The sequence below is a fragment of the Artibeus jamaicensis genome, unplaced genomic scaffold, assembly GCF_021234435.1.
Source record: "Artibeus jamaicensis isolate MK-2021 breed Jamaican fruit bat unplaced genomic scaffold, CSHL_Jam_final contig_384, whole genome shotgun sequence".
Lineage (NCBI taxonomy): Eukaryota > Metazoa > Chordata > Mammalia > Chiroptera > Phyllostomidae > Artibeus > Artibeus jamaicensis.
In genome coordinates this window covers 11,009,857-11,034,646 of record NW_026521810.1, presented here as the reverse complement: position 1 = coordinate 11,034,646, position 24,790 = coordinate 11,009,857, and the positions used below count along the sequence as shown (strand labels likewise).

Sequence of the window (24,790 nt, the reverse complement as noted above, 5' to 3'; positions counted from 1 at the left end):
TATATTCTTGGACTAGAAGACTCGATATTTAATTACCTACTTTCCATATACTTATCTATAGATTTAATACAATTTCAATTATAATGCACCAGATTTTTATATTGATACTAATAAGCTGATTCTAAATTTTATATGGAAAAGTAAATGACCTGGAGAACTCAAAGAAATCACAAAAAACAACAACAATGGCAGACATGCATGTCAGGGGTCCCCAACCAGTCCTCAAGTGCCTCCTGTCACACCCCCTCCCTGCCCTGTCCTCCAGGAAACTGGTCCCTGAGGCCAAAACGGTTGGGGACCGCTGCACTACTTGACTTCAGAACTCACTACAGTAATCACGAGTATGATTCTGGCGTGAGGACAGATAAAGAAACAGAATAGGGTGCAGAAATAAGCCCACACTCATTTGACTTGGACAAAAGGAGCCATAGGAAGTCCATAGGGAAAAGTAGGTGTTTTCAATATATCGTGTTAGTATAACTCAATATCCACACTTTTAAAAAACAAAAACCTCAATGCCTACCTTATACCATAAACAAAATTACTTTGAGGTGGATGACATAACTATACACAAAAGCTAAAATACTGAAGGTTTTAGAGAAAAGAACAAGTGAGTATACTCAAGACTCAGAGTTAGGCAAATTTTTTTTCATAGGACACAATACCCATAAAATAAAATCTGATAAACTAGTCATTATCAAACTTTGAAAGTCTTCTGCTAAGCAAAAATATTACTAAAAAAAATGAACAGGCAAACGAGACTGGGAGGAATATTTCCAAAATATATATCAGAGAAAGAATAGGCTTCCCATATGTATTAAAAATTCTAGCAGCTCAATAATAAAAAGACAAAAATACATTAAAAAAACCCTCACCTGAGGATATGTTTATTGATTTGGGGGAAGTGGAGAGAAAAACACACATCGATGGGCTGCCTCCTCTATGTGCCCCAGTTGGAGATTGAAGCCACAACCTAGGTATGTGCCCTGACCAGGAATCAAACCTGCAGCCTCTTGATGTACGGGACAACACTCTAACCAACTGAGCCACCCAGCCAGGGCAAAAATGCATAAAAAAAAAAAAATAGGTGAGACAGGAACAGAGGCTTCACACCAAAGAATATGTAAAGGAACTATTAGCAAATGAAAATGTTCCCTCATCATCAGTCAGCAGAATAACAGAAGTGGAAACTACATACTATCATCACAAATTTACCTGCAGAACTAAAATTAAAAAGACCACCACCACTGAATATGGACAAGATGTACAGCACCAGCATTTTCATATGCTCTTGGCCAAAGTGTAAAATAGTACAAACTCTAGGAAAAGATTAACTAGTTCTTAAAAACCAAATACATCATCCACTCCACACCTCAGTAATTGCAATCTTAAATATTTATTAAAAATAAAATTAATATGTAAGTGCACAAAAATATTTGTATAAGAGATTTATGGCCTTAACTCATAATGGCTAAAACCTGGAATGGGGTGTCTAACAAAGGGGAATGGAAAAAGAAACTGTGGTATGTTTAGACAATGGAACAGTACTTAACAATAAATAGGATGAACCATTAATATCTCACAATCATGAAAAAAGTCTTATACAAAGGGTGTATACTATATGTGATACCACTACCATACTTCAGGCAAACTCATTTATTTTATTTATTTATTTTAATTTTTTTAAATATATTTTATTGATCATGCCATTACAGTTGTTCTATTCCCCCCTTCATTCCCTTCCACCCTGCACACCCCTCCCCCCACCATTCCCCCCCTTTAGTTTATGTCCATGTGTCTCAAGTTCTTTAGATTCTATATTTCCCATACTATTCTTGCCCTCCCCCTGTCTATTTTCTACCTACTGTCTATGCTACTTATTCTCTGTACCTTCTCCCCTCTTCTCCTTCTCCCACTCCCCTGTTGCTAACCCTCCATTTGATCTTCATTTCTATGGTTCTGCTCCTGATCTAGCTGTCCTTTTAGTTTGCTTTTGTTTTAGGTGTGGTTGTTAATAACTGTTGAATTTGCTGTCCTTTCACTGTTCATATTTTTTATATTCTTTTTCTTAGATAAGTCCCTTTAACATTTCATATAATAAAGTCAGAGAGTCCCAAAGAAGTTGGACCCAAGAAGGAACACACCAAGGCACATTGTAATTACATTAGCCAAGATTAAAATGAAGGAGAGAATCCTAGAAACAGCAAGAGATAAGGGGACAGTCACCTACAAAGGAGTCCCCATCAGACTGTCAGCGGATTTCTCAAGAGACCTTCCAGGCAAGAAGGGGCTGGAAAGAGGTATTTCAAGTCATGAAAACCAAAGACCTACAACCAAGATTGCTCTACCCAGCAAAACTTTCATTTAGAATGGAAGGGCAGATAAAGTGCTTCTCAGATAAGACCAAATTCAAGGAGTTGATCATCACCAAGTCCTTATTATATGAAATGTTAAAGGGACTTATCTAAGAAAAAGAAGATTAAAAATATGAACAGTGTAAGGCCAGGAAACTCATTTATTTTAGAAAAGCATCGGAAAACTGGTTGCGCTGGAGGAGGGGGTAAATGAACAGACTGGATAAGGGAAGGAGGCAACTTCTGGCCATTCTGATGAACGTTTGTTTCCATGAGCATATATTTTAGTTAAATCTTATCAAATAGTATACCGTATTTTTCAGACTATAAGACACCCCCCGCCCAATTTGGGAGGAAAATGCAGCGGCAACCCTGCTCCTGTGACCTGGCTACACCGCTGCTTCCCCAACCCCCCCCCACCACAGTGAGCCAGGTAAACTACATTCGGACTGTAAGATGCACCCGCCTTTTCCTCCCAAATTTGGGGGGAGTGTGTCTTATAGTCTGAAAAATACGGTACTTAAGATCTGTACTTTTCATTGTATATAAACTTTATCCTAAAAGGGAAAGAATATAAATAAATACTAGTCATTGATACATATGCTGAAATATTTAGAGAGAAGTACAGTACTGGCCGCAACCAACTGAAATGCGACCTCATATATAAAAAATGATGAAGAGCTGGATAAAGAGTAAATGGACAGACATGTGATTAAACAAGTTTATAAAGTAAACTACTAATTATAGAATCTAACTGGCAATATGGGTGTGTCCATAAAGTTATTTCAACCTGTCTTTATTTTGAACTTTTTCTTATACAGATATTGGGGGAAATACTCTCAAGAATTCCCAAGGACAAATAAGTTTATTTCACAAATAAAATGGAACTGACACCACCAGAAATGGACTGCTAATTAAAGGGCAGTATTTATCTTAATATCTGATTTAGAGTTTTGATGGAGTCTGCTTATTGGTAACTATTTGGCTTATTGGATAAACATGTCATTAAGTAATTAGAATAAGTTATTATATAAGAGATTTAAATTGTCACAAAGTAAAATAGCATCTTAGATAAATATGTACCTAATTAGGATAAAAATGTCAAAAATGCTCTTTAGGGTACTTTGGTAAAAATAATTTTTTAAAAGTACAATTTCTTGGAATCTGGGACCAGAAAGAAAGGTTGACCTATGACCAGCAGACAAACTTAAAATGAAAGTTCCTATGTTTTCAAGAGGGACCATAATCATCAATATTGCCTTGTTAAGTATTTTATAGTGTTTTGAAATAGCCCAAATCATAACTTTATGCCATTAAAGATATAAAAAAATTTATTATATGTACTTACTTGAGGAACATTGCTATCAACCCACTTGGAACTTGGTAAAATATCATCCCACAAAATCAGGCATCGAGCAAGTGTCTTTAAAATGTAATACAGAAAAAATTCATTAGAGCTGGCAAAGTTCACAGATTTTATGACAATGATAATGTTAAACAGAGTAATTTAAAAACTGGTTCCCAAATGATGGTCCTTTGAAAAATAAAGTGTATACAGAATCAACCTAAACCAATCATTAAAATAAAGATTTATATTTTAATACAAAAAAAAAACCACCCTAAAATTGAGTTAACTGTCATTGCAATTTGGAGAAACCAGCGAGGATGTTTTATAACTTGCTCCATAAAAGAAAAAAATCATAGCCCGGTGTACATAATTTCAAGGCGAAAAACATACAAGTTTTAACATTATAGAGGGAATAATTGAGGAAATTATGTTGAACAGTTACTGTCATTAATTATACCGTTAACAGTAATACTGCATCCTTACTAATAATGAAAGCAGTAGTGAAACCCCAGTCACTCGCTGCTTGTTAGGAAGTTCTGAATAATGTGAGAATCTGAAATGTCAACTCCAGGTTTAATATGTCAATGTGGCTGCCTTTCCAGCCTTCCTACAGCTGAACATGGGAAACTTTAAAAGAATGCTACCAATTATATGTACATAATGAATTAATAGTAAAAGGTTCCCTTGTAGAAACATGTGTATTTGCAAGCTAAAGCTGAGAACCACATACAGACTCATGTTAAAAGAAATAAAAAAATGCAAAGTACTGTACCCTAAGCAAGAGAAACTCTGGTTTTACAAAGTCCAGCAAATACATTGTGTCAGGAGCTCGGAGCCAGTCAGCAATGGACCTATTAGTTGAAGATATCAACAAGCACACTGTTCAGGAAGAGGCAAAGTAATCAAGAAGCCCAAGATGGATTTCACAACATTCTCCCCAACTCCATCCACTGTCCTATTTTCTTGGCATTCATAGTACTTTACATCCTCTAACATAACAATTATTATGTATCTGTATATGTTTTACAACAACATAAGCTCCGTAAGAGCGAATGTTTAGTTTTGTCTGGCTTCAGTGTCAAGAAAGAACATACACATTCATTGAAATAGTAAACAAACAAATGCCTGTTCTTAGCCACTTTGTTAATTTTGCATACATTCACTTTTTCTAAGAGGAGGAATATACAACATTGAAAAATTCCTTGAATCTTAAGATATTTTTTAAATTAAAAGACTTAAGCAGAGTTTACTGTCTCCTACTCAACTTACATTCCTATGCAAAATGTAAAAGAATAAATGCCAAAGATCTACTTTCAAGTGTCGGCACTAATAATGGGGGTTGGAAAAGTAGACGGGTGGTTCACTAGGAAAACTTGAACTAAGCAGAAACCATTTTTATAAATAGGAACAAAGAACAGAATAATGCTACGTGTTTCTGGTTTTACCAATCCTCACAAAGACATGCAAAATTTATGAAAAGCAATTTGGGCATTTTTGAGACAACTATGACACAGAAATCAATAAAAATTGGCAATTATATTGTCAGAAATCATTAAAATAGGAAATAAATTATTTCTAGATAAAAATCTATATAATCTCTAGTATCTGAGAGAATTAAAATCAGGTAGAGCCGGCAGAGGGGAAACAAATCCATCGAGATACCTTAGTTTCACTACTGAGGTGAGAAAGGAAGCCCCACTGGTGGCTAGGGGTGGGGTCAGAGATGCAGTACCTGTTATTGGTTTTTAAGTAGATCATAGCCAAAGCAAGAGTGGCGCCTGGACAAGTTACATCCACATTTATGGTATCTCCTTCCTACAAAAAGGAAAAGTTCATTTGTGTAAGAGAGTTGTGAATTATTATAAAATTCTTCTGAATACTAACTTATGCTTAAAATGAACATTTATTAAAGGTTGATATAAAAACTATTTTCAAATTACTGCTCTGATCTGGACTTACTTTGATTTGGTAACTTGGAGATTTGTGTTTTTCCCGGTGCATTCCCGCCTGAAAGCGCCTGTGACCACCGACCATGTACTGATAGAGCTGCTCAGGCACATTGAGGTCGGACATACCTATGAGATTGCTGCCGTGCTGGAGAATTAAACAACAGAGACATGAAGGAAATCTTAAAAATGAGGTCCATAACACATACCCATGAAAAGGAAGAGCATGAGCTAACTTCAAATCAGGGTATGATGAGGTTTTTTTCAATTAAAATAACTACTACTGTGAGTTAATACTCAAGCTACTAATACTTCACATTAAAATCATAATGTTTCTATGTTCAAGTTAATATTTTCATGTCACAAAATACATAAAGGCCTTAACATACAGTCAACTGCACTAAAAGTCTAAGAAAATATTAAGTATGTTAATGAAAACTAAACTATGAACATCTGAATTGCTTCATTATTGTGGCTATGAACCATTTGAGCAACAATAACTATAATAATAAAAATAACTTACTGAACAGTTACTCTGTTCCAGGGACTATTCTGTGTGTTTAACGCAGATTAACTTATTTAGTATGACAATTCTATCAAAGAGCTATTATTTTATAGGTGAGGAAAGTAAAGCCCAAAGTGACACACCTAGCAAGTGGCAGGGCCAGACATGACACAGGCAGTGTGGCCCCACAGTCTGTGGAGTTGCCTAACCACCACTAGACAATATTATAGTTAAATGACAGACTCACTAGTCAGGACCAGAATTCAGGTCCCAATTACCACTTTGAAGCTTTTTCATTGGATCATTTGCCCTGGAGTTAAAGTAAAAGTGTGAAGAGTCAAACACCTGTCATCCTGTTTTGTATAATCTAATTTCAATTTAACCATGTATTTGTGGTTCTTCAAGGAACCCACGTTCCAGCTGACGGTCACTGAATGAAACGATTTTGATAATTCTCTATCACATCTCATGGTTGGGGTTAAAAATGGATCATCGTGGCACTGCATTCTGTCACAAAGCAAATGCTACTGTGGCAACATCCCACCAGGCCAGTGAACACTTGGGGGCCAAGAAAAGGCTATGACTTCTCTCTACCAACTACTACAGACCCGTCAGGTTCCCCATCATAGACACATTTTTGACTATTTGCTGTTTTTTTGTCTAATCAGGCTATCACTTCATCTTATGTCTTAAAAATATCCAGAAAGAAGAAACAGCTAAGCATCAGTTTAAATCAAATCCCAGTATGGCAGACCAATATTCAGAGTAAAGTATCAAGATTCCTCATCTCCACAAGCAGACGTCATCACTGAAGCCTCGGAAGGACAGACCGTGCTTACCCCCAAGCAGACCATGCCCAGGGCCAGGCCAGCAGCTAAAGAGTAGGACTCTCTGTCAGTGCAGTATTCCATCTCAGGGCCAGGGGGCCGGCCTGTGGAAGAGGAAATAATGGGATTCAAGCTGGCCTCTTGAAATCTTCTATCAGAAGAATTTTAGAGTTAACTTTCTAGTAAACTGCATAAGAACTATGGTTTCAATATAACCTCACTCAATAAACAGGAGATTATCACAAAGGTTATCCACAACTGTCAGTTTACTACACAATAAATCCCAAAATGATTCCTTTAATTTTCTAATTTAAAAGCAGTAACTTTAAAATACTATGAAACTGTAGGTATGATTTTTTTTTTTAATTCCTAAGAAGTTGGGAAAATTTTTTAAAGGGAGGAGAGCTCAAGGAGTTTTAATTTTTTGCATTTGTATTTGCTTTTTATTTTCAAATCTATTCATTAGATGTTGTGAGACCATATTCAAATACTGATAATGAATATTATGGATACTTCCTACAAGTTTTTAAGCACATTAAATATTCTGTTTCAAGACACTTCTTTTGAATCTGTATATTATTGAGCTACCCTACTATGGCAGAATTTCTGTATTCATCCTAAAAGCCTGGCTAGATGCAAAATTTACATTTTTATAAAGCACCACATAACACTAACTCTACCTGTTAAGGCAGCAAAATGTATTATATATGAAAGCCTCCCCCTTCCAAAAAAGTTCACATGCCTGCAATTTTACCTTCAGAAAAAAAAATCCAATGAAAAAAGTATTATACAAAAGGGATCAGCATAACGTTTATGCATGACAGCAAAGAATTAGAAACAGTCTGAAAATCCTGAAAATAAGAAAATAATTAGGCAATTTATAGAATACCAACTCAATGATATTAAACACTATAAAACTAATTTCTAAAAGCATTTATGACGATGATATATGCAAAGGGCAATATAAAAACAGTATGTACATTCTGACAGTATGTAATTACATAAAAAAGCTATAAGAATCCAATCTCCTATTTATATTATGAAAGTGTGTGCTATGGCTGTGAGATATATGAGGTCTGTCCAGAAGGTGTCCAGCCACGTAATACGAAAAATAGAGAGATTTATTAAAGAAGATACAAGATACAAGAAGCACTGTACACAGGACAATGATGCCTCAGTCCCCTTCAAAGTAGGCACCATGGGACCTCACACAATTCTCCCAATCACCATCAGCCGCCCTGTTGTATTTTCCCGAATTTCATGAATGGTCTGAAATCTCTTCCCTTTCAAAGGTGACCTTAGTTTTGGAAAAAGCCAGAAGTTCCAAAGTGCCAAATACAGGCTTGCAGGGGGGCTAAGTCACCTGGGTGATTCGATGTTTCACCAAAAAACTCTGCATGAGACGTGATGCATGAGCGGGTGTGTCATCATGATGAAGCTGCCAATCAGATACCTTGTATGGATGATATCCTCAGATGCCATTATAAAATAGGCAAAGAATGTTAAATTATCTTGTAGGCAAATTTCAGTTTTGAAAATAATTTATTTCATCACCGTAGCAGACGAAACTGTTCCAATACTTCATGGCCCTACAGGGACAGTACACACACATTCACACTCTTACAGTGGATGTGTGACTGGCTTTGGCCTGGGATCTCAGCTGATGCAATGTTAAGCCAAGGCCTGAACTGTGCTTCCAACATTGGTTTCTCCCTCTGCCTTCTGTCATCACTGTTAAAGCAGCACGTCCTCCCACCTGGGCCCCAGAATAAGGCACCTGGAGCAGAGCCAGAACAGCAGCCCCACAAATCTGCAGCCAGAAGCACAGATGCTCAGGCCAACCATGTGGCTATGTGTTATGTAGCAGCACTGTGGCAACAGCTGACTGCTGCAATCAACCTAGAGAATAAAGTATCTTCAACAATATATCCTCAAATATCTGTAGAAAAGATCCTGAATAGGATTGAACAGGACATTTAAGTACGTATCTAGACTAGTACCAATACTAATAATGCCAATAGCATCTCCAGAGGCCAGAAAAAGATGACAACACAGAAAATGCATTTCATCACCAACACACCCACTAGCATGTAAAGGAGGAAAGCAGGAATCTATCACTTCCATTCTCTTGGAAGTGTTTTTGCCCAAAAGAATAAACACTGTGTTTTGGGGACCAAAAATAATCAACTCTGAGTTTAAGGTGCAGACCACTACTAGACACTGCCTGGCAGAACCCAGCAGGATAAAAGCAGGCTCACATGGCACTGAGACCACCTCATTAATGGCATCACGGACATTACTCAGCTTGCCAAAAAAAAAAAATGCAGACTGATAACCTGCACAGTAATACCAGCCTTGAAAAACATTACTTGTCGTTTTTTTATTAGTATCAGATCATCTCTATCCTCTTATCAGCTACTATTTTTTCCTCAATTTTTATAATTTTACTATCATTCTTACTTTGGTTCCTATGGAGCGGGAAATGTATACTAATGAAGACACAGAACTAATAATCATACCTATTTCAGCCAACAGGACTTCCGCAGTATGCCTGTGAGCTGTTCCTTGGTATACGAGGCCAATGCCAACTACTGCCGCCACTTGGACATTGTGAGGAACATCAAGCTCCGTGGATGTTGGGGGTAAGAGAGCAGGAATGTGGATGCTAAGCAGGCGAGTGATGGACATATCCATGGTGCCCAACTTAGCAGCAGAAACACCAAGGAGTAGTCCAATGCTTGTCATTTCATGACCCTACAACAGAGAGGATATAGAAACTTAAGCCACTACCAAAAGAGATTAAGAAGTTTTAAATAAAACACTGCCTGCCAATACTTTGAATAAGTGCTTTTATGTGACAAGCACAGTGAGAGGCACCAAGAATACAACAACAAACTATACAGTCATGGTGCTTATCCTCATGAAGCTACTGCCCAAAGGGGGAGAAATGTTAAACTAAAAACATACAAATACAGTATTAAAAAGTAGTGCATTGAAAAAGTGCAAAGTCATACAAAAGAGTATTTTAAAGCTGCCTAATTTAGATTAGCAGAGCCTGAGGAATTATTAGAAATCTCTAAAAAGAGTAAAGCTCACAACAGGACCTGAAGGATAAGCACAAATGAGCCACTAAAGTGGCAGAAAGGGGGACACTCAACATTAAAGGGAAAGACTGATGTCAAGTGAGAGAACATGTAACTGGCTCTGAGGTGACCCAGAAATAAACCCTCACTCACACTGATGGTCCGCTGACAAGGGTGCCAGACAATCCAATGTAAAAAGAACAGTCTTATCAAAACATAGAGCTGTCATAACTGGAGAGCCACATGCCAAAGAATGAAGTGGGGCCCTTCCTTATATTATATATAAAAATTTACATAAATTGATCATAGAACTCCATTTAAGAGCTAAAACTATAAAGCTCTTAGAAGACACAGGTGTGAATCTTCATGACCTCGGGCCAGGCAATGACTTGGATACAACATCAAAAGCACAACAACCAAAGAAAAAACAGACTAACTGTCCAGCCAAGAGAAGATGTAGGTAGATACACTTTGTCTCCTCCCACAACGGAAAGAAGGACAAATTTAAAAACAAAATACAACCCACCCGGAACTGCCAGAATATCAAACTATAGAAGTCCGACAACCAAGGCGTTAAAGAAGAACATTCACTCAGACTGGTAGGAGGGGCGGAGATGGGAAGCCTGGGTGGAGGTGGCGGCTGGCAGAGCAGGCAGTCACACATTTGTGTGCAGATAAACCTGGGGGACCTGGGGGGCAAGACAGACCATGCAAGCCATGGTTCCAGAGTAGGGAAAAGAGTCTTAAAACTTCTGGCTATAAAAACCTGGGGGCATTGTGGGGGCAGGAGAAACTCCCAGCCTCCGAGGACTGTTCACTGGAGAGACCCACAGGGTCCTAGGATGTATATAAGCCCACTTACCCAGGAATCAGCACCAAAAGGGCCCAATCTGATTGTGGGTAGCGGGGGAAGTAACTGAAAGCCAGGCAAAAGCCAACCAAGCGGGACTATTTCCTCTTATGCCTCCCCCACACACAGCACCACAATGCAAGAACGTGACTTGCCTCACTCTGACAAATACCTAAGGCTCTGCCCCTTACAATGTAACAGATCCACCAAGACAAAGAAATGTGGCCCATTTGAAAGAAAAGATCAAAACTCCAGAAAAAGAGCTAAGCAATGGGGAGATAGACAACCTATGAGATGCAGAGTTCAAAACACTGGTATTCAGGATGCTCACAGAAATGGCTGAGTATGGTCACAAAGTAGAGGAAGAAATGAAGGCTATGAAAAGTGAAATAAAGGAAAATATACAGGGAACCAATAGTGAAGGGAAGGAAAGCAGGACTCAAATCAACAATTTGGAACAGAAGGAAGAAATAAACATTCAATCAAAACAGAATGAAGAAACAAGAATTCAAAAAAATGAGGAGAGGCTTAGGAACCTCTGGGATAACTTTAAACGTCCCAACACCTGAATCATAAGGGTGCCAGAAGGAGAAGAAGAAGAGCAAGAAATTGAAAACTTATTTGAACAAATAATAAAGGAGAACTACCCCAATCTGGCAAAGGAAAGAGAGACTTCCAGGAAATCCAGGAAGCCCAGAGAGTCCCAAACAAGTTGGACCTAAGGAAGCACATACCAAAGTACATAATTAAGTTACCTAAGATTAAAGAAAGAATCTGAAAAGCAACAAAAGGAAAGGAGAGAATTACCTACAAAGGAGTTTTCATAAGACTATCAGCTGATTTCTCAAAAGAAAACTTAGAGCGAAGAAGGGGCTGAGTCATGAATGGCAAGGATCTCCATCCAAGATGACTCTATCCAGCAAAGCTACATTTAGAACAGAAGGGCAGATAAAGTATTTCCCAGATAAGGTCAAGTTAAAGGAGTTCATCATTACCAAGTCCTTATTATATGAAAATTATAGGGACTTATCTAAGAAAAAGATGATCAAAAATATGAATAGTAAAATGACAACAAACTCACAACTATCAACAACTGAATCTGAAAATCAAAACAGACCAACCAAACAATTACAACAGGAACAGAACCAGAGAAATGGAGATCATATGGAGGGTTATCTGTGGGAAGGGGGAGGGAGAGAATGGGGGAAAAGGTACAGGGAATAAGAAGCATAAATGGTAGGTACAAAACAGACAGGGGGAAGTTAAAAACAGTATAGGAAATGGAGTAGCCAAAGCACTTATATAAACAACCCATGGACATGAACTAAGGGTGGGGGAGGAATGCTGTGGGAAGGGGGATACAGGCCAGAGAGGAATAAAGAGAGGGAAAAAAATGGGATAACTGTAATAGCATAATCAAGGAAATGTACTTTAAAAATACAAAAAAAGAAAAAATCAATGAAGTAGCCTTCATCAAAATTAAGAACTTATGTCTTTCAAAGATGGCATCAGAAAGTGAAAAAAAACTGGATGAGAAAAATTTACAAATCTTTTACCTGTTAATGGACTACTATCCAGAATATATACAGAATACAACTCAGTAAGATAACCCAGTTAAAAATTAAGCAAAGAATCTGAAAAGACATTTCTCCAAAGAAAACATAGCCTATCAGCACACAAAATGATGTTCAACATCATTAACCAGCAGGGGAATGCAAAGCAAAACCACAATAAGATGTTATTTCACACCTACTAGGATGACTATAATTTAAAAAACAGATACTGGCAAGAACATGGAGAAACTAGAACTCCTAGGCACTACTGGTGCAATTGTAAAATGGTGCAGCCACTCTGAAAAACTGTTCAGTGGTTCCACAAAAATTTCAACAAAGAGTTATCATATCATGCAACAATTCCACTTCTAGCAATATACCCAAGAAAAATGAAAATATAAGCCCACTCAAAAACATGTGCCATGTTTACAGCAGCATTATTCATAATAGCCAAAAAGTAGAAATAACCTAAATACCCATCAACTAATGAATGCATAAATAAAATACAGTATATCCATAAAATAGTTTCTATTCAGCTGTAAAGCAAAATGAAATGCTTGGTACAAAAAATAATATGGTTGAATGTTGAAAATATTCTGCTAAAAGAAAGAAGCCAGTCATTAAAGACTGCACATTAGATGATTCCATTCATATGAAAGGTCCAGAATCAGCAGATTATCCATAGAGACAGAAAGCAGATCAGTGGTTGCCAGGGACTGGTGGGAGAGAGGAACAGAGAGTGACTGCTACTGGGTATGACGTTCATTTACAATGTGGTGAAAATGTTCTAATGTTATCAGTGATAACGACGCACAAATCTGTGGACACACTAAAAACCAGTAAATTGAATACTATAACAGGTGAATTTTTATGGCATAAAAATGGAAGAGTTTAAGGCTAAAAGAAACAGTTTATGCAAGAGGCTAAAATGGCCAGTCCCATTTGGGGCATGGGGAGCAAGTGGAAAACTGGTACAAAGTAAGGTTGGAGAAGTGTGTTGGATCACTTAGGCTCCTAAATGAACATTCAGAGCAATGGAAGACCATTCATTACACAGTTTCGACCAGGTAAGTGACACATTTCAACTTACACTTTAGAAAGACTATTGTGCCTGCTACAAGAATGGATTTAGAGGCATAAGAACAAAGAAAGAGGAGCAAACAGAACAATTAGGAGCATTGCAACAGCCCAGGTGAGGCACAATCCCAGGAGCTGGGAGCACAAGTCCTCACCTTAGTCAAGTAGTCATGGATGTTGAGAGTGGCCAGCTTGGTGAGGTGCCCATTCAGGCCAAGGGCCATGAGGAAGCCAGCATACTCATTGGCTAACTCGGCATGCTTGGGTTTATTGTAAACAATCCAGGCCGAGTCGATCTGAGAAGCCGGAGCTATCTTCAGGCCAGCAGCCACACCGTTATGAAAACTGGCCCAGCTTGTCATGTTGGGAGGCACGTCAATGTTCCCACTGTTAAGGTCTACTGTTGTGTTCCGAGGAGGAGCACGCCCTATTAATGCAAACCAATGTAAAACTGAGAGAATGGAAATTTACAAAATCACCAAAACACCCCTCCCCCCTGGTTACTGTCAGTTTGCTGAGACAACTGTACTTGAACAACAATAAAAAAAATGTTAAAGACTTGCAAAAAAGAATAAAGAAATTTACAAAACCAAAGTTGTTAAATTTAGATTTTTGAGAACAGAGATTGCTTTCTCTACATTCAAAACCCTTAATTATATTAAGTAACTATGAGTCCTGAAACTGTCATGCATGTGAATCAAACTTGATGCAAGTGGAAAGCCTTAATTGCTTAAAATAATTCCTCCTTTTTTTGCTAAAATGCATGGGGCTCTGGAGATCTAATGAGGGTGTCCATGGTTTTAAAATCCTTCTTTCAAACAGCAGAAAGCTTATTAAAAAATAAAATTAAGACTACTGTCACAGTAGTTAAATTATGTTTAACAGTTAACTACTGTTAAACTATGTTAACAATAAATTCCAACATGAGGTTTAGTGACACTAATGTTAATTTTAAATATGCCACACCATGTTTTTCTCAAGACATTGAGGGAAAAGAGCCAAGATTTGGAAGCAGCCCAAGTGCCAATCAGTAGATGAATGGATAAAACAGCTATGGTACATTTATATAATGGAATACTAGTAGGCTGTAAAAAGGAAGAAAATTTTACCCTTTGCAACAGTGTGGATGGACCTGGAGAACATTATGCTAAATGAAATAAGCCAGTCAGAGAAAGACAAATACCATATGATCTCATTCACATGTGGCATCTAATGAACAAACTAAACTAACAAGGAAAAGAGAGACAGACTCACAGATGGAGAACAGGTTGGGAGCTCTGGGTTGGAGTTCAGGGATAAAGGGATCAAGCAAAAAAGAAAAAAGACCTCATGGACACGGACAACAGTATGGTGACTGCAAGGGGAAAGGGGATGTGTGGAAGTGGAAGAAGGTATAAGGGGGATAAATGGTAAGGAAAAAATACAGTAAAAAATAAACTATTAAAAAATAAGTAAAAAATAAAAAGAGATAAATACCTTTTAAATCTGCTCTTTCACTTATATGTCTCTGTGTATGTGTGTGTGGGGGTATATATATATATATATATATATACCCCCACACACACATATATAATGATAATTATATACTATTGTTAACACCAAATTCATTCATAGACAGTGCTATAAAAAGCATCATTTTATAGACTTGAGTTACCCAGTGTACCATAAGAGTACTCATTAAATTTAATAATTCTGTGGTCAATTTATTTAAGAGCAATGTAAACTAAATGGTATGTTCTCTTTGAATTCCCTGAGTCTGGTTTTGATCTATCTGTGTAAGCATATACTGATTTTTTATATTTTTAATATTCTACGCTGGCTCAAGTCATGAATATATAAAATAAATATGCTAAAAACTGCATTAAAAATCACACAATTCACTAGATGTTTGAAAATAAAGTTTTAAAGCATTTCTGAAAGTTGTGTAAGAAAAATTTACACAGATGCACAATGTCTTACTTGGGGTACATAAACACACACGCAGACACACACAGACACAAGCACAAAGTAAAATGTAGGGCTTTACCCTTTGCTTTTTTACCTAAGATCTGGTTCAAACGCTGCTGTTGGCAGCACTACACTGGGTAACAGGGTCATCAGTTATACTCTGACTTTCTCAAAAAGGCACAGAGATAAACAATGAAAAAACATGTAAACCTTGCAAAGCAGCAACTCATCATATATATAACACATAATATCTATACAAAATCAATGATAGGGAAAGGGTAAAATAATAAGAATTGAATATATTCTTCAATAAGAACAACAACATACAAAATGTACAACAGGCCTATCAGTGGGAGAGTTAAGAGACTAAGAAAATATTTTTTTCTAAATTAATATTATTAAATCAAGAGAGCTGTTTCTTAGAGGGTACCTACCAGAATGACTGCAAGAGTAAAATTTTGGATTAAATTCATAAACACATTTTCTTAACATTTTATTTTAAGATTTTATTTATTTATCTTTAGAGGGGAAGGGCAGGAGAGAGGGAGAGAAACATCAATGTATGGTTGCCTTTTGTGCGTCCCCTGCTGGGAACTGGCCTGTAGGGAACTGGCCTGCAACCAGGCATGTGCCCTAACTGGGAATCGAACCACGATCCTTCGATTTGCAGGCCCGTGCTCAATCCACTGAGCTACACCAGCCAGGGCTTATAAACACATTTTTAATCATGCAAATTTCACTAAATGTTCTTTTAAAAGACAATAATTCGTGCATAGCACCCAAGCACAGCATTGACAACCACATTTAATACATTTTAACATTTGCCAATTTCTCGTGGGATCCTCTTCTAATCCAAGCCTTTTTTACGAAAACCTTCAAACAGTTCCGAGACTAATAAACACCTATATCCCATGCCCTCCATCAAGATTCAATGGCTGTTCACAGTGAGAGTCACCAGTGGTAGTGACTAAAGCAGTGTGAGGACTCCAGACTGAGATGAGGACTCCAGACTAGGTGTGATACTGGAGATGGGAGGGGGCTCTTCACTCAGCTGTTCACACTTTTCACACATTGCTGAAAGCACAGCTCTTTACAAATCGAAGACCCTGAATTTTTTAAATTATGCAACTTGAAATATACATATATTTTGTACAGGTCTCATCAAACCACATGCGCTACACTTTACAGACTTCCCATAATTTGGCTGTACATGATTGTCACCCACAGAACACATTCAAACTAGTATCAGGTGAACGGGCACTATAAAACCCATCATCAACAATACTGGAAAAGGAGCAATCTCTATCTGGTGGAAGTAAAAGCTCATGCATCCAATCAGAAAGGCAATTTGATAATCTGCTGCATCAGAGCCTTAAAATCTTGCTGTCCTAAGAGTTCTACTTCTAAGCAATTATCCTAAATGAGAAGAAATACACTCCCCAAATATATTTATCATAGCAAGAAACAATAATTCACAATACCAGGCTGTTTATATGAATTATATTCCATTAAGTAAAATACTCTAGAACAAGTAAAGATGTTGATTAAAAACACATGTATACAATACCTCCATACATACATATACATAATTATATACATAGATATGAAAGATATGGACAGATGATCACTATATAGTAAATTTTTATAACAGTTTCTAAAATGGATTTAAATTTTCTGATAATTAAACAAATATAAAATTATAAAGTAGAGAAATAAAATTCAGGAACTTATACACCAAAATTTCAACACTAGTGGGACTAGTTAAGTAAGTATATCTTCTCATTTTTGTATAAGGATCATACATTCATAATAAGACAAAAGACATTTTAAGACTAAATATTTTTACATACAATATTTTAAGATCTTACCATCATCAATAATATCTAAACTTTCTCAAGTGCCTTTCTACATCTGAAAATAGTCTCATTTAAAGCAAAAATTAGTAATGGACTACATTCTACTTCCCTCGATGTTTAGTCTGATTTGCTACTTGTGCAGCGATAAGCACTACAGCAAGTATTAAACAACAGCAAAATCACTGGGGACAAAGACAGCATTTCATTTCCTTGATCACTGAGCCCAGACTTGAACATACCAGTCAAATTCAACTTAGGAATAGGCAATGGTTCCGTTGGAACGGGATGGTATGAAAACAAGGTAAACATCCCTCGTCCTACTGGAAGGGCCATAGTTCGTTGGCACAACTGCAGCAATCTATAATTAAAATTAAAACAAGATATGAAAAACTTTTAAACAAAAAAATTGAATTGCAATCTCTGCGCAAGTATTTCAAAAGAGGGTATGCTGCGTAAGATGAAGTCACATCCAGGAAATCCATGCCAAGATGTGGCTGAATCATCCAAGCACAGTCATTCTCTAATACTCTCACCCCTCCTTATAAACCCTAAGGGGAGACCCATTTCCTTTCTTTTGTTTTATATTTGCTTTAAATGAAAACCAGCTGGTCCATAAACCAAGCCAATTCTCCCAGGCATCCAAAAAGAGAAACCTGAAATTCTGTTCTAACTGTTGCTAACTCTCTCATAGGAAAATATACTTTGGGTTTCCTCATTGTGTTACTTTCAGTATAGCTGCCCTTAATACACCTGGGGTCCTCCTCACACCCTTTCTGCCAAAAGAGACTCAGAAGTACCACCTTCATGGCCTCCACACAAGGAAGGAAAGGCAGTTCCTACACTAAAGGTCAGTGGATTTCATAGCACTGCCAGGGAAAACACAGAATGATTTTCCTATATATGACAGCTAGGATTTACAGGATGGATATCACTACGTATCAGTCATGTTCAAGGTTAAAATGGCTCCTATGGGCTACTTGTTTCTATGTTAAAATAAATCACATTTAAAAGAAAACTAAATCAAACAAATTGTGAAAGTAGGGGCATTATAACCAGGAAACACTTAACACAAGTTGTATCTGAAGACACAGAAACATCCCTTTAGAGGCTAACACTGCCTCTGCAGACAAAGCTATTTGCAAGCACGCTTTCTCCCTAACTGCACACTCAGAGCTGCTTTCTCCCTAACTGCACACTCAGAGCTGCTTTTCTAGTTCACTGGTGGGGAAAATTTTGCTGTTGTAAGATTCTTTGGAAACACTGCCTCACGTTAATTTAGAATATGGACAGTCAAAGCAAGGAGGCAAACCCCGTAACAGTTTTTGGCAGAAATCTTACACATAACCCACATACCATAATGAAAACAATAATACTGTATCCCTTCCACTTATAATGCCTTTGATTTTAATATGTATCACTATGTCATGAGGTACTAGGAAAGAAAAAAATACTGCCAATTAAAATCATAGCACCTGCTGACTGAAAGACCTATTCTGATTTCTGAGAGTAAAAGGTAAAAATAAAACCAGCATCACAGAATTAACTCTATTCAAATGACTGACTACATTGAGCTCTGCCATGTACTGGTCAGTATGCCCACCATTATGTAGAAATAACTCACCTGATACACAGAACCACCTTGTGAGATACCAATGCTACAATCATGCCTGTTCTTACAGAGGCGGTAACTGAGACAGCAAGAGCTTAAGTAATTTATCCAAAGTCACCCACAGACACTGGCCAGGCTCTCATACAACTTCTCTGTCACTCCATCTCCTCATTTATAGTGACTCATACTTGGGACCACAGGGGAAGGAAACAGACAGGAGGAGTATGACTGACTTAGACCTTCCATAGCCAGAGGCTAAATGTGGATGGTCCTTCCCTAGAAGCAGTTAAGTACCACAGGAAGTAAAAAAAGCAGAAAAGACTAGCAGAGATGATGACAGGTAATAGAGACCAGGCAGATAAAAAGACTAGAGAATTTTTAAATCTAAATTGAACTGCCAACAAAACAAAAAGATAACCTACTGAATGAAAGAAAAAATTCATCAATGATACATCTGATGAGGGGTTAATATCCAAAATTTATAAAGAACCCATACCACACCAGTAAAGAACAATCCAATTAAAAAATGGGCAGAGGACCTGATTAGACACTTCTTGAAAGAGGACATACAGATGGCCAATAGAAATATGAAAAGATGCTCAATGTCACTAATCATCAGAGAAATGCAAATTAAAACCACAATGAAGTATCACTTCATAGCTGTCAGAATGGCTATCATCAATAAATTAACAAACAAGTATCTGCAAAATGTTGGTAGGAATGCAGGCTGGTGTAGCCACTATGGGAAATGGTGTGAAGGTTCCTCAAAAAATTAAAAATAGACCTACCTCATGACCTAGCAATTCCACATCTGGACTTATAGCCAAAGAAATCTAAAACACTAATTCGAAAATATATTGGTATCCCTATGTTCACTGCAGCATTATTTATAATAGCTAAGATGTAGAGGTAACTCAAGTGTGTATTAACAGATGATTGGATAAAGAGGATGTGGCACTTATACACAATGAAATATTACTCAGCCATAAAAAAAAAAATTCACCCTGGCTGGTGTGGCTCAGTGCACTGAGCGCCAGCCTGCAAACCAAAGGGTCACCAGTTTGATTCCCAGTCAAGGTACATGCCTGGGCTGCAGTAGGGGGCACATGAGAGGCAACCACACATTGATGTTTCTCTCCCTCTCTCTAAAAATGAATAAATAAAATCTTAAATAAATAAATAAATAAATAAAATCTTGCCATTTGCAACATGGACGGACCTAAAGGGTATGATGCTAAGTGAAATAAGCCAGCTAGAGAGAAAGACAACTACCATATAATTTCACTTACATGTGAAATCTAAAGAACAAAGTTCACAGACAGACTCACAGATGCAGAAAACCAACTGATGGTGTTGCCAAACGGACAGGGAATTGGGAACTGGGTGAAGAGGGTGAAAGGATTAAGCAGCGCAAACTGGTAGTTACGAAATGGCCACAGGGATATAAAGTACAGCACAGGGAATAGGGAAAATAGTCAATAATATTGTAAAAACGATGTATGGTGCCAGGTGGGTGCTGGAATTATTGGGGGGATTACCTCATAAATTATGTAGATGTATAACCACTCTGCTATGCATCTGAAACTCATATAATATTGAATATTAACTGTAACTGAAAAAAATTAAGCTGAATTGTCCCAAAGCAACAACTCGGGAATTTCAGCCATGTGATATTGATTACTACTGAATCCTACAATTTATCAAGGTACAAATCAGTATGAGTGACATAGTGAGGGACATAAGTGTTAGAGAGAAGGCTTATACAGTTATTACCTATCATTATTAGAGTTTCTAATGGGAGCAAGAAAAAAAAATACTGGTGTAACTTTAAACTACACTGAAACAATACGAAAAGCATTCAAAATATTTTCCTGATCAAGAAACATAAGGATGAGTTCAACATTTTCCTATGTAAATTCTTTAAGATTGTATTTATATATTTTTAGAGAGGAGGAAGGGAGAAAGGGGGAGAAACATCAATATGCGAGAGACATATTGATCTATTGCCTCTCACATGTCCCCACCTGGGGACCTGGCCCACAATCCAGGCATGTGCCCTGACTGGGAATCGAACCAGTGACCTTTGCGTTTGCAGGCCAGCACTCAATCCACTGAGCCACACCAGCCAGGGATCCTTTGTAAATTCTTAAAGCAACTAAGAGCAAAATGATTTTAGATTCACCTGTTAAAAATATCAGACAGTTGTATTTCAGGAGGAGGGTCTACACATATTTTGAAAATGTATAGATTAAGTTTGGATAAAAATTAAAAATACATGGCACTTTTAACTTCAAAGTATCTTTTTCGGGTTTTAGCATTAAAAAAACAACAACTCTGAAGAGAGGTATAAGCCATGCTTTCCATTACCTGTTTTCCTTTTCCTCAATGAACTCATGGTCGCTGAGCTCAGGGTACTGCACGACGTTGACACGGACGGGATGCGCACTTTGAAGCAGCCTCCGCACATCCTGCACCCTTAAATCTTCATTCCATATGAGTGACATAACTTCCTGATTCATGTCGTTCATGCCATCATCCTCCTCCTCAGTCTCTGTTCCTGAAGGAACATCTGATGAGAGCACCTGAGTAAAAGACTTGATTGTAATGAAACTTACAAACCAGCCAACACGCACGGACGGAACTCGAGGATGTCCAGGATGACGAGCATGACTATGGACACAGAGGAAGCAGGCTGGCCTGGATTCCCAATATGTACCAAGACTCTAACCTAGACCTCTCTTTTACAGTACCATTAGATATCCACTTGGAAAATTCTGATTGAGCTAAGAGAAAAAGTTTAAATTTAAGACAAGAGTCAGGAGGAGGATTCCCTTGAAAGAGTCTAAATAAATTGTAAAAATCTAACTATATCCTAAATATCTTGAAAAGAAAACAAATTACTATAGAAGGAATATAAGCCCCCTATTATTACTTAAAACCCATAATGATTTAAATGCTACCTTTGACTAATATAAGTAGAAAATAAATATATGAGAGGTATATAGTAAGGATTGGGAAAAGCTGAGCAATACTTTCTTCCTTTAGTACTTTATTAATTAAATACAATGGATCATGGCTAGTTTTCACTTTTGTTTACAAATATGTTCCAAATAAAAATTTCTTAAAAGGAAAGGGATTAAATGTAGCAAAACAAATGAAAAACATTTGTCCCTTGATTATCATTCCTTCCTCATAAGCTCAGCATGTTCTTTAATGTGAGCCCTCCCATTCGAAATTCAGACTTCAGCATGGGTACGAACGACGGGTCCTTTCTCAGTAACATTTTACACTCTTTTAAACACAGGATTAACTCCTAGTTGAAATGCTAGAGGTTTTGCAACATTTAACATAAAGACAACATTAACATGAAAAAATAATGGCAGATATGGTAAATAATCATTTTTATTTAGTTCATAAAAATTCATCACAATTCCTATAAATGCCCAATTTTTTAAGAGAACTATATTCTAATGGATGAGTTAGTTATAAAATACAGACCTAAAGAGCTGACGAATTGAATCTAGATGACTCATAAAATGCAGCCTCAAGTAACTGAACAAACTGGATTCAGACAGACTTAAAGTGACAGCTAAACACAAGGGACAGTCACCAACAGCATTCGGTGCTGATGATGACACTTGCTAGTGATGTGACATTGCTCTCACTCCAGTAAGTGAAAGGGGGCTAAAGGCTAAAACTTACTTGGTCAAGGAAAGGATAGCCATATTATTAACCAAAAAAACTGGTTTTCTGTTAAAATAAAAATGTCAACTAAGAGTTATTTTGTTAAGTGCAGACTGAGAAGCACTATCTGGTGGGATCCTGCTGGAGGCTGGAGCCCCACGGAAACTGCTTCTGTCACAGATCCAGGCGGCAACACTAATCAGGAGTAAATTTTGACATAGGTTCTGAAGCATCAGTGGCTAAGACCTGATGTGGACTACAAATAGTTACAGTGTGTTGACTATCATCTGTTGGATCAAAGGCGAGTGAGAGACACGCCAAATATGCAGTCACCAGGAGTGGAATTATTGTCCCTGAAACGTCCTTGATGCTCACGGCAATGCAGCAGGACCATTTGTGTTCTGAAAGTTAACTCAAGGTCTAGAAGAAGTTTTTAAAGTTCGGTTTTTAAGTTTTAAAAGAGGCTGAGTTTAAAAGAAATAAATGGAGGATAATAATGCAGTTCACTTTCTACTTGTGGGTTCTTAAAACCCATTCTTTAAAAAACAGACTTGAAGACTGATACAGGGCAGTGTTCAGAAGGGGTAACCTTAGTGCCCCTTCCCCCTCCACAAAAGGTTCTTTTCCTGGGTCTTCAGTTTTATATGATTAAACAGATATAGTTATACCTATTTAAAAGGTTAAACTCAAGAAATGTGTGAAAAAGAAAATAGTTATGTATTACCTATTCAAATTCAGGATCTAGGTGCTCTACATTTTCCCATATATGACAAAGTAAATTACCAATAATGGTACAAATAGGGAATCAGCCTTGATAGCTGCCCTACTGATTAGCACTTGTCCTGACTCAAGGTGAAAACAGGTCCAGACCAGAGGAAACATTCAAAAATCTCCTGTTCTCAGGTTTGATTTATAATTAATAACATTTTTCCATTTATAAATGCCATCTGGCACACAATATAAAAAAGACAAATGTGAGGACTGCCAGCCAAGATGGAGGCATAGGTGGAAACATTTGCTCCTTGCACAACAAAGTTTAAAGATAACAAAGTTTTAGTAACAAAAACACAACCAAAACACAAAAAATTGAACTGCACGGAAGTCCGACAACAATGAACCATTCAGCCAGACTGGTAAGAGGCGGAGCCAGTGGCTGGCAGAGTGGAGTAGGGCAGAAAAAAGCGGCCCAATGGACCTAGGCGCACAGGTGGCGGTTGGCAGATCCCAGGTGTGGGGTAGCAACAGGTTGACCCAGTGAGGGCGCGGGGCGGCTGGATGGCCCCGGTCACATTCGTGCGCAGATAAACCAAGTGAAGGAGTGAGCAGTGAGACAGACTGCGCAGGCCTCAGTGGCTTGCAGGAAGCAGCAGAGGGGACCACCATTACCCCTCTCTGACCCCACCCCCACATACAGCATCACACCCAGCAACCTGGGTTGCCCCGCCCTGGTAAACACCTAAGGCTCCACCCCTCATACGTAACAGGGGCAAACAGACCAAAACATTATGGCTCAATAACAACAGCTCAAAGCCCCAGAGCAAATAATTCTAAGCGACCAAGAAATAGCCAACAGTTCAGATGCACAGTTCAAAACACTGGTGATCAGGATGCTCACAGAACTGCTTGATTTTAGTCACAAATTAGAGGAACAAATCAAGGCTAAACTAACTGAAATGAAGGGAAATGCACAGGAAACCAATAGTGATGGAAAGAAAACTGGGACTCAAATCAATAGAGTGGACCAGAAGGAAGAAAAAAACGACCAAACCGAAAAGAATGAAGAAACAAGAATTCAAAAAAATGAGGAGAGGCTTAGGAACCTCCAGGACATCTTTAAACATTCCAACATCCGAATTATAGGGGTACCAGAAGAGGAAGAGAAAGAGCGACAAGTGGAAAGCTTATCTGAACAAATAATAAAGGAGAACTTCCCCAATCTGGCAAAGGAAATAGACTTCCAGGAAATCCAGGAAGCTCAGAGTCCCAAAGAAGTTGGACCTAAGAAGGAACACACCAAGGCACATCATCATTACATTAGCCAAGATTACAATGAAGGAGAGAATCCTAGAAGCAGCAAGAGATAAGGGGACAGTCACCTACAAAGGGGTTCCCATCAGACTGTCAGCAGATTTCTCAAAAGAGACCTTACAG

At 37.8% G+C, this 24,790-nt stretch overlaps 1 protein-coding gene across 4 annotated transcripts in view; it reads right to left on the bottom strand.

Moving 5' to 3' along the window:
• The window catches only part of ANAPC1 (anaphase promoting complex subunit 1), a 122,670-nt gene that overhangs the window by 44,615 nt on the left and 53,265 nt on the right, over positions 1-24,790 (bottom strand). For all 4 annotated transcript variants that reach the window (XR_008391481.1, XR_008391480.1, XM_053664556.1 and 1 more), the window contains exons 26-34: positions 21,323-21,537; positions 17,586-17,704; positions 13,699-13,970; positions 9,500-9,734; positions 6,993-7,084; positions 5,662-5,796; positions 5,435-5,517; positions 4,475-4,553; positions 3,703-3,777 (exon numbers count right to left, since the gene is read on the bottom strand). Coding sequence is in view for 2 of the 4 variants with exons in the window: in XM_053664556.1 (XP_053520531.1) it covers positions 3,703-3,777; positions 4,475-4,553; positions 5,435-5,517; positions 5,662-5,796; positions 6,993-7,084; positions 9,500-9,734; positions 13,699-13,970; positions 17,586-17,704; positions 21,323-21,537 (1,305 nt within the window). In the remaining 2 variants the exon portion in view is untranslated. The remainder of the gene's footprint in view (positions 1-3,702; positions 3,778-4,474; positions 4,554-5,434; positions 5,518-5,661; positions 5,797-6,992; positions 7,085-9,499; positions 9,735-13,698; positions 13,971-17,585; positions 17,705-21,322; positions 21,538-24,790) is intronic.